The 10581-nt window shown below is 38.5% G+C and overlaps 2 protein-coding genes across 2 annotated transcripts; both read left to right on the top strand.

Moving 5' to 3' along the window:
* Positions 1-29: 29 nt before the first annotated feature.
* On the top strand, positions 30-6231 carry LOC5512348 (mitochondrial import receptor subunit TOM40 homolog). The gene is made up of 4 exons (XM_001632673.3): positions 30-257; positions 1764-1924; positions 4134-4235; positions 5338-6231. The coding sequence occupies exons 1-4, from the start codon at positions 80-82 to the stop codon at positions 5884-5886; spliced, it is 990 nt and encodes a 329-aa protein (XP_001632723.2). The 5' UTR covers positions 30-79; the 3' UTR covers positions 5887-6231.
* A 1746-nt stretch (positions 6232-7977) lies between these two features.
* Positions 7978-10541, top strand: LOC116618285. Its single transcript, XM_032381804.2, has 6 exons — positions 7978-8073; positions 8221-8293; positions 8638-8694; positions 8872-8976; positions 9851-10023; positions 10259-10541. Exons 1-5 carry the CDS (start codon positions 7978-7980, stop codon positions 10015-10017), a joined length of 498 nt encoding a protein of 165 aa, XP_032237695.2. The 3' UTR covers positions 10018-10023; positions 10259-10541.
* The last annotated feature ends 40 nt before the right edge of the window (positions 10542-10581 follow it).

Genomic DNA, 10581 nt, shown 5'->3' on the forward strand with positions numbered 1-10581 from the left:
TGGCGCCTCAGTGATCCGAGAGCAGCCTGGGTTCTAGTCTTCGAGTGTTGAAGGAGGCACATGGTTCAACGGAGAAAAGATGGGGAACGTTCAAGCGGCTTCAAGTTCTCCCAGTTCTGCGAACTCAGGAGGAACGACAGTTCCTCCTCCACCTCCTCTTACAGCGCCACCACCTGTAGAAGCTAAGGCAGCTCCAGAGAACAAGGACACATCGCAAAACCCTGGAAACTTTGAAGAGTTACACAAGAAGTGCAAAGGTAAAAATGCCGGTAGATTTGATATTTGCCATATAAATGTTTTTCTTGCCAATTCTGAACTAGAATGAAAGTGTGAATATTAGTGTAAAGTTGATAGTTATTTGAAATCAAGTCCGAGTTTAGATCATGATTGTCTCCACAAAATCCTAGCGTATAACTTATCAAGTGAACTACTCTTAGTGTGAAATAGTGCAACTTGAATTCCTAAGATTTTGATTGCAAGAGATTTGTCATGCCTACTGTAATGTCTCATTTATAGTAGACGTGAAATAATATCCCTTTCTCTCATAGTCTCCATAATTTCAGTTGTCTTTGGTAAAGTCTTCCACACGACTAAACTTCCTCAAATTTATTACGTCATACTAAGACAGTTGGCTACAACCCCCTACTTAGACCCCGTCTCCATGTATCCGTTTTTGTTTGAAAACGCAGCCTTTTTGTTACGGATACGGGTATCGTCCACACTGAAACGCGAAAACGATGATCGAAAACGGAACGATTTAAAAACGATCTCCAGAGTGAAACAATTTGGAAACGATACCCCTTCGGTGCGTTTTCGTGGGGACGGGTCGTATCAAAATGAAAACGCTTCGTGTGCACGCGGACCTTTTTGAAAATGGAACAAAAAGGTTGCGTTTTCAAACAAAAACGGATATGTGGGATCAGGGTCTTAGTACAATCAGTCATGATGAATGCCGAGTGTTTATAACGTTACAAACCAATGACGACATAGCATTCAGCCCAGTTCGGACAGCAATCTTTTGAAATCTGGTAAATATGCAGAAAAACCCAAGAGAGCCAATGCGGGTGAATACAGAGAATGTATGAACATTCTCACAAAAATTAAGCTTGTAATAAGGTCCAAAATCTTGTAATGACGACTAAAATCTAATTTTATTTTGCGGTGAAGCTTAAGGATCTAAGGCATACATAACCAGTATTCATTAAAATAATTAAAATCAAAATTGAGATTATACTTTGATTAAACTATTTCATCTCTTTGGTATCATTTTATGAGTTGCTTATGATACACCTTTTTCAAATAAGGTTACACTCAAGAATCCATGTGCCGTAATCCCACAGTGGTTTATGAATAACACATAATTATTGTGCAAAATTATTGTGCTAAAGTTGTATCAGGCTTTTGAATAGCGGAATTCTATCACATTGAATGCCAAACGCCCATCAAATGCCCAAGTTTTCTTTTCACATAAAAATGCATGACATTGAGTTGTAGCCACAAATACTCTCAAGGGATTTCGTAGAAGTTAATGAGGCAAACAGGTGCGTGTAGTCCACTCTAGGTGTGTGTAGTTGAGTGTATGAATCTGATTACACTCAAACTACACGCAAAAAACATGCAAAATTTGCACAGAATTTCTGCACAAAATGCGAAGTTTCCTGCAGGCTGTACTGTATGTCTCCATTCTCCTTATACTGCTATCCAAGTACTGTAACACTGTTACTCTCTATTGTTTACTGACCTGATTGCAAATTTTTCTCCAGATGTGTTTCCTCAACCAATGGAAGGCTACAAGTTAATGGTCAATAAAGGTCTTAGCAACCATTTTCAAGTCAGTCATTCCATTGCATTGAGTGGAGTGGGGCCTGGTGCCTATCACTTTGCCGCCACTTATGTAGGAAGCAAACAGACTGGACCCAATGAGGTTTGTGTCTTCCATGGAATATAACTTTTCATAACCCCACAATATTCTTTATACTGATGACCTGTATCCACAATGTTCTTTATACTGATGAACTAAATGCTGTGAAATAAATAGTGATGGTATGCAGTATTATTGGATCATAAGATAACAAATTATTATATTATTATAAATTAGGTACTACCGGAGGTATTTCTCGGAAATTGTTTACCAAGTTTGAGCTGTGATATCTTCTACACAAAATTCTGAAATTCCTTTGAACCTTTAGGATAAGTTTTAGAAGTTATTCAGGTTTATAGGAAAAATATTTTCAAGTCAATCCATGGGAAAATGCGAAATCTGATACTGTACCCGCAATCTCTGAGTGAAAAAATGCGAAATCTGATACCCGCAAACTTGTCAATTTTTTTACTTCGTGGCGAATTTCTCCAGAAATGGACAGATCAAAGCAACAAAACATAGGATTGTGGTTTTGCAATTTGCTTCGTCAGTTTGTGGTGTTTTGCCTGGATTACGGTTTGGCTTTGAACTACACAAACTAAAAAGTGACCTTCACTCAGAAGAGTGACTTGTCCTCTGAGCTTCCTAGTGGGAAGATGCGGGTTTCAATCATTTATTCGGTTTATTTCAGAGAGTGGTGAAGTTGAAAGGTCTGTGAAATGCTTCGAATGAACCCATAAAAGTGAAAATCTTAACTTTGGTTTGAGTGCTATACTTGTAGAAGCTTGAGTGAAACTTTAGCAGCTATGCGAATGAGGATAAGTTTGCATATGAATTTGAAGTAATTTGATATTTGCTGGACATAGCGAAGTGTGAACTCTCCCAATCCCTGTTGTGCTTTGCTCAACGTTTTGAAGCTCACATTTCATGAATTCGCGAAAAAACCCGATTTTAAGTTTGCTTTTTCAAGCAAAATAAAAAGGCGGAATTTCTTGAAAACCGGCGACGACTAATATTTTAGTACGATCTTTGGTAAGGAAATACTTTTAGGCAATTTCCAGCCTAAACGATTATCTTTTGTACAGTGTTTCAGTACTCGCTTATTAAAAATATTTATTTATAGAATTCAAAATGATATGATAATATTTTTTAAAACATCAGAAAACTATCATTTAAAATAACATTCCTTCTTTTCTCACTATGACTGGCTCTTGTTGGGTATGGTACCCTATGATCCACACGTGACAAATTCAAGTAGCAGAAATTTTATTGAGAAAGTGTGACAGTTAAATATTCCTTAAGTGAATGGCAATTATTTCACTTTAGTTTATTTATTTTTTTTGTCTCTAGGCACTTTTCATTGGATTTTCATTGGATCTGTTATTGTTAGTACTGTTACCATTACTGATTCATCATTATTAATGATTAGTGTTTCTTACATTTTCATATTGGTACACTTGCATGTAAATAAGAGGCACAACATTCTTCTTACTTATTGAGAACCAGATTTTTTACAGTAAAACATGTAACAAGTACCCCCCCACACACACACACACTACAGGGGCAGCGGAATGGAGGGGGGGGGAAGGGAAAGAGGTTTTGGGGGAGGGGGAGTTGTTTACTGGGTAGAATACTGCTAAAAATAAATAAACTCAGTTAAAAACACATCTCCTCAGAAAAGTGAGGGGGGTTAGCCCCCCTGTCCCTCCCCGTCTGCCGCCCCTGCACAATTTAGTTACTAGGCTACACTAAAACAAAATGTTAAAAACACATTGGAGCTGTGGCCTATTTTCAAGGGTGGTGCTAAAATTTCAAGTGCACTGTTTATCCAAAGACAACATTTTAATCAATGAGGTACTTAAAATAGGGGAACTACACCTATACACCAGTAAATATATACACTTGTATTTAAATAAAGTCCCACTTGGAGGATCCATGTTTATGTATTGTAACCTGCAGTGCTTCATTGGTATCAAATAAATAAGCATAAATGAAAACAAAACTGTAGAACTTTTTTTCGTGTTTCAGGGAACAAATGGATTTTAGATAACAGGATTTATCCATTAATACAGTATGCTGCCCATGAAGCACTGTGAGCTACGATAATAAATTTGAAAAACTGTAGGTCTATATATTTATATACCACCTTTATTGATAATTCAAGTTGAAAATTTTAACAAATTAAGCAAAGACTTACATAGGTATCTTTAAAAATCACAAATTAATTGTGGTTCCGACATTGTTCCTGACAACCATGTTCTTTTTGCTTCAGTCCTACCCAGTCCTATTGGGAGATATTGATACCACAGGTAGCCTGAATGCACAGATCATTCACCAGTTCACTGACAGGATTCGTGGCAAGTGTGTTATCCAGGTAAGGAATGATTTATTGTCTTTGCATGATTTTAATTGAAAGCCTGATTTTCAGACGCGTACAAGAGAGTTTGCGCCCCTCCCCTTTTTCCACAATCTAATACACTTTAGCAAGTATTGTGTGGTTGACCTGAAGGTCACATTGTCTCTGTTTAAACCAATCACAGCTCTTGTAAGTGTTCGACCATGAAATTTAACATTTTAAAATAGTACATGTATGTGTACATTAGGCAAGCAGGGTTTTCATTTTGAAAGAGTATGACATTTTTTGAAGGAATATGGCGTTTCAAATTCTGACAGCAACCCCATAAAAGAAAGCAGTTACTCGAGAGTTTACGTGTTTTAATTGTGGTACACCAAAATAGCTCTGATTGGCTTATTTTAACAATTGGGAACACAATACAGTACTTGCTGAAATGAATCACGTAGGATTCATTAGGATGAAAATTCATTTTTCAAATTCAAAGGATTTCATTAGGATGAAAATCAGGCTTCTGTATGGTGGGCTGATACCGAAGCTCAAAAGCCTCCACTTTTGATTTTTTTTCTCTTGCTTGCTGTTTTTTATAGATTATATCAAGCATCGTTTTTTGCAAGTTTACAAAATAAATCTTATACAAGCTTTTGAGGTCAAATCTTAGTAAATGTAGCAAATCAGGTGCCTTTTACAACAATGTTTTCAATGTTCTGTTTAACAAGGATGTAGTAAGAAAACCACAGGACAGCCTCTGGTCTGGTCATGTGTATGATTCAGACCTTGTGGTCTACTGTACGTAAACAGTTGAAGATGAAAAAGTTTTGAATGATATTTCAGCAGACCAATACCTGCCCTCTTCATGTTACAAAAAATATTTGTAGCCTGACGAAGCTCTGGAGGTATTTGCCCTATCGCTAAAAATATTGCTGTTGTGTTGACGTTACTGTACAATACGTATGTAGAAAATGTATCCTGATTTAAGGCAAGGCATAAAAATTAATGCTAAAGGCTTTGTAGAAAATTGGAAAGCCTCAAATTAATTTCCTTTTCTTTCTAGCCATATGCTGTAGTCACTGTACAGTATGTAATGTAGTATGTGATTTTTCCCATGATTTTCATCCTCCAGACCCAGAAATCCACATGGGTACTTGTCCAGGCAGACAGCGAGTACCAAGGCAAAGACTTCACTGCCAATCTTACTGTTGGAAATCTGGACCTTATCAATGAATCTGGCATCATTGTTGCCCACTACCTTCAACGACTGGCCCCCAAACTAGACCTTGGTGCAGAACTTTTATACCATTATGGATCTGGACAGGAGATAGCTGTCATGTCACTGGCTGGTCGCTACTCTGCAAGTAACTGGATTGGTACTGCGACTGTTGGCCAGGCAGGATGGCATTTGAGTTACTGGCACAAGGGTAACGAGAATGTCCAGGTCGGAGTTGAATATGAGTATAACATGCGAGCTAAGGAGAGCGCAGTAAGCCTTGGGTACCAGATGAATATACCCAAAGCTAATGTCACCTTCCGTGGAATGGTGGACACTAACTGGACAGTCGCGGCAGTCATGGAAAAGAGACTTTTACCTTTACCATTCACTTTTGTTCTAAGTGGCATGGTTAATCACTTGAAAAATCAGTCTCGGTTTGGCTTTGGGTTGACAATTGGCTAATACATTGTAGCTCGAAAGTGCTTTTTATTACTATCGGCAGCCATTATCTATTATAGCTGACTGGTCATTAAAAATATTGTAAAGGTAAATATGGTTCAAATGTAACGTGTATCAGTCAGTCTCTCATTGACTAACTGCCCATGATTAGGTACCCCTGCAGACTTTTTGGGAACGCTTGGAATGTTGCATGTATTGCAATGTTTGTATTGATCCAAACAGAAAAGATAAAGTTAGTTAGGCCTTTTGTGATTTCTTGAGAGATGTTGCTTGTAGCGTGTGTGGGAAGATTTACATTTGAAAAAGGGACATATTTCTTCTAGAAAATAAAAGGTTATGTAAACCCCATGGAGTGTACTATTTTTTATTCTATGTCATCAGCATGCAAAACTTGACGAACAGGATGACGCCAAAAAAAATGTCCAGACTTATACCATTGGTTAGCAAGTTTTATTACGAGGCAACACCTTGGATTGTATTGTAGTGCAGTTGTTGCCCTTAGGCAAATCTGGAACGGCATTTCCATATTTTCGCGTTTTACGCGTGCCGTCGCGGACGAGAATGCCGTTTTTTTAGCAATTTATGAGAGCGCTTGCCGTTCTTGGTGCCGTCGCCGCCGTCTTTGCGTAAGTACCTGGCGTGTCGACTTACAGTAGGTCCAGTCCACTTGGCGCGCGAATACGAATGCGTTATACAGCTTGTTATCGTTTTCGTATCGTTTCTGCGTTTTCGTGGGGAAGGGTCGTATCAAAATGTAAACGTTCCGTCTCCGAGCATAAAGTGCGCCTAACATCGTCAAAACTATCAATACTCGGATTATATGCAGGAGGGGGGGGGGGGGGTGATTTTAAATGTCAGCAAAGGTCCTTTAGTGGTATAACTAGAAAGAATACAGACAAGCTGTATTAGCTCCTGTAGCTCCTTATAATTTTAGAAAATAAAACTGCTACGGCCCTGGTTTAACATACTTCAACCTTGTGTTGATTTATACCTCCTTTCTTTAGGCCAGCGAAATACAGAGAAAAGCGACCTCTGCTAGCATCAAATATGTGTGGCCTCTGCTAGCATAAAAAATTTGATTAGAATCGCGAGCTTGTGTGATGGTTGTTCTGTCCATTGCGCTAAGTCGAACATGTTCGGAACTGTTCTGTTTCTAGGGAATGCTTCGGAAGCCTAAACTTCGGAATGCCCTGACACATAATTCAGTTCCATTGTATTAATGCCTCGTTATTTAAAAATTTGGGTGTGAAGTTCTTTTGTAGAAAAATCGTGGCGTATTTTGAAGTTGTTCAGCTTTTAGCACAGGTAACCCGAGCACTCGGTTTGTATTCTAGTACGCAAGAGAATTTGTATAGTGATGGAAAAAAATAGACTTTCTAGTGGACTCACTTTATTAATAGATGCCTTTTTTTTTTTTTTTAATGAGGGATTCACTTAATATCACAATGATAATGTACGCATGGCCCTCAACAGAAACAAAATAAATAAAAGCTATTTACAAATCTGTTTACAGCAAAATCTTTGACGAAACTATTTACAATAACAATCCTTTGCTGATTTATAAACTTATTTACAGAGTTGTGATGTATTCTCTCAGTTTTGCGGAGAAGGCGGTGATTGACTTGGCTTGTCTGTTTCACGTCTCTCGTCTTTTTTGGGAGTTGAAAGGGAAACAAGTGAGGAAACAATGGGCCCATAATACTCAGGAGAGATCCCAAAAACAGAGCGTAAACAAACCGAGTGCTTGGGTTACCTGTGCTTTTAGATTTGATCAAGCTGTTGCGCGCGCGCACCCTTTTGTCAATTTATGGCTCGCGCTGGAAGAATCCCTTCTTTTAGTACATTAGTAAGTGGATCCAAACATTTCGTGCCGGTATTTTGTTGAGTGTGATTTCTTTACAAAATCAAGTCACGCTGCTGCTCGGTTTCGAAACTCGAGGCGTTTATTAATAATACTATTGCTAAAATTGATGGAATTTGGCTAGAGCTCGAGGATGATTTCGTAATGTCTGACGTCATAATAAGCATTCCCCAAACAAATCAAAACGTTCATGAATCAAGACAGCTAAAAATGAAGCGTATCAAATTTACAAAATGTTAGATTTTTTGAAGGACCACCCCGTCCTTACCGGACTAGCACTCTGCACAGCAGGAGCCGCAGTCTTTTGCTATTGCACATCGAGTTTCGAGGTACATAGGCGCGTTTCTTTTTGTGAATTTCTGATCTTCACAATGCACGAGTATTGAAGCGTCTTGGCATGAGAGTGTACAATTAGCGTCTCTATAGCACTTCTTCTATCATTTGGTAAAATTATTTGTTTTGTTGTAATTTTCCAGAGTTATGGTCAAGAAGAAGAGACCATAGAAGAAGTACCAGTCGCGATACAAGATGCCGTCGAAGATGACTCCGGTGAGTCCCGCCTTTTGTTTTTGTTTTTATCAGCGTCCGCTTTATTACAGTAAGAAGCTAGAAATTACAAGGAGTAAAGTCCCATTTTTTTGTTTCATGTCAATCAATCGTGAATCGAGTAATAAAAAAACTCACTTAAAGATTTTTTTGTCCTTTTGGGCTAAAAAATGGTAGAAGCGAATCTCGAAATTGTACATTATTTGTGCCCGTAGTTTTTTTTTCTGCAGAAATTTCTTCAGGCATTTTTGTGTTATGTTATCATTAACAAAATAACAATTTTCACATGTAGGTTCGGTTTGGCGAAAATGTCTCTTAAGACAAACGTGTGTCTTTTCATTTTGCAGCCGTACTTTTGCAAGCGGATGAGTCTTCACAATGCAGTGCGTTGATGCTTTATAAAGGTGTGTAGATGGCTGTAGCTTACAAACAAAATTTTCTATAGAAGGGGGAGCTGTTCCTAGCATTTGCTACGAAGATCTCATTTAGCGATTGTGCTAAATTTGTCTATATTTTACTGTATTGATTTAAAATCATGCTCTTGAACATTTACATTTATTTTCTAAAAATTTATTGTATAGCCCGTACCTGGGAGCATTTACTCCCCAACTACAAGCAACTATACCCGGAACTGCACCCCTGGAACTTGCTTAGGATGTTTATCAAGCCACGACTGCTGATGCCGAGTAAGTAGATGAATAAGCTTATTATTGCAATAGTAAAATAATCTCGTAAGTTGGAGTTAGCGAAGGTGAAACTATAGAAGATGTAAGACACAAATCGACTTGACGTTCGAGTTAGCGGGGATTCGAGTTACCAAGAGATCGAATTGTCGAAAGTCCTGTTATTGTTCTGTATTGCACTGAGCTGTGCAATGGCGGCGCTTTTATTATTACATACTGAGAAATACTCACTGAAAACATATTCAGTAAATTTTCTTTCGTTCACTGGTCTAAGCAAATCAGAGGCGCGAACGATGTTTTTTTCACCGTGAAGAAAAGTCGTTCGCGGTTCTGATTGGACGAACGATATTTTTTCACTGCACTTGAATGGCTTCAATCCCGACGCATCAACGAGTGCATAAAAATCGTACAAGCATTTTTCCATTTAGTAATTTATTTATTTCATAGAAGTCGAGATTATAGAGATTAAAAAGTGCACTACTTGTGTAACATGAGCTACAGTCTCGTGCGTGACATTAGCGAGACAGATTCATTTCAATGTAAGTTTCTGTCTGTCTTCAACTGGGCCAAGTCTAATAAAATGCTATGTAATAAGCTTATTATAAATTTCTCGGTATAAATACATTAACCAAAATACTGCATGAAAAGTGCTTTGTACAGTTTTTATTAACTCGTTGTTTTGTATAAAAAAAACTTACTCGTTCGATGCGCTCGCTCGTTCGTTTTTTTGATACTGCACAACTCGTGAATAAAAACCGTACGCGCGCACATTCCATGTAGTATTCTCTATATACTATAGTAATGTTCCTCTTATTAGTAATATATGCATTCATCATTATTACATGAAACTAAGATTTCTTTTCCTTCATTTCGCTAGTTGTACTCGTTCCTGCAGCTACTCGGATACCTGTCATCGTAGCCTGCAAGCATTCCTTCCTTGAAGGAGACATCTTGTACCTCATGTCGGCCATAACCTTCGCGGTTCTCATGTGTTTCGTCGTCAACTTCGTCATGAGAATGCATATTGAGCAGAAGACCAAGTGACTTCAGGTAAGCGTTCATTTTTAAGTAAGAGATTTTAGAAATGCATCACAACAATGACTCAATGGTAAGTTGCCAATTTTAGTACACTATTGGGCACTGGTAATCATTGTGTTATGCATGCTTTACATCGTTGAGAACTTTTTAATATAAGGCGTTACCTTTACTTTTCCATTATCATTACAAAGAAACAATGTCACGAATTCGCTTCCACAGTGTCGTTCTTACGATCTTATCTTTTCAGGTAAGCCGTCCTGCCAGCATCATCAGCGTACACCAAATCCAACAGATAGCTATAGCGGCGACAGACCGCCAAGACAGTGATCACCTCGTAATCACCGAGGAAGACATCCAGCCAGCTTTACCAGCGAACATGAGTGCCATTGCATCCTCTTCAGGATTCGTGGAGGTCCATCTTTCTGCTATTCTCGGATCACTGAGCACTCAAAGACTTGAGAGTCTTGCCTCTTCTGCGTCACGCCAGGGACGTCAAGTCACACTTCACCCAATTATCACCGACTCTCTGCCTACGCTGACGAGACCTATCAGTTTAGCGCTATCGCCAGC

Source organism: Nematostella vectensis, chromosome 9, assembly GCF_932526225.1.
Source record: "Nematostella vectensis chromosome 9, jaNemVect1.1, whole genome shotgun sequence".
In the NCBI taxonomy this organism is placed as follows: domain Eukaryota; kingdom Metazoa; phylum Cnidaria; class Anthozoa; order Actiniaria; family Edwardsiidae; genus Nematostella; species Nematostella vectensis.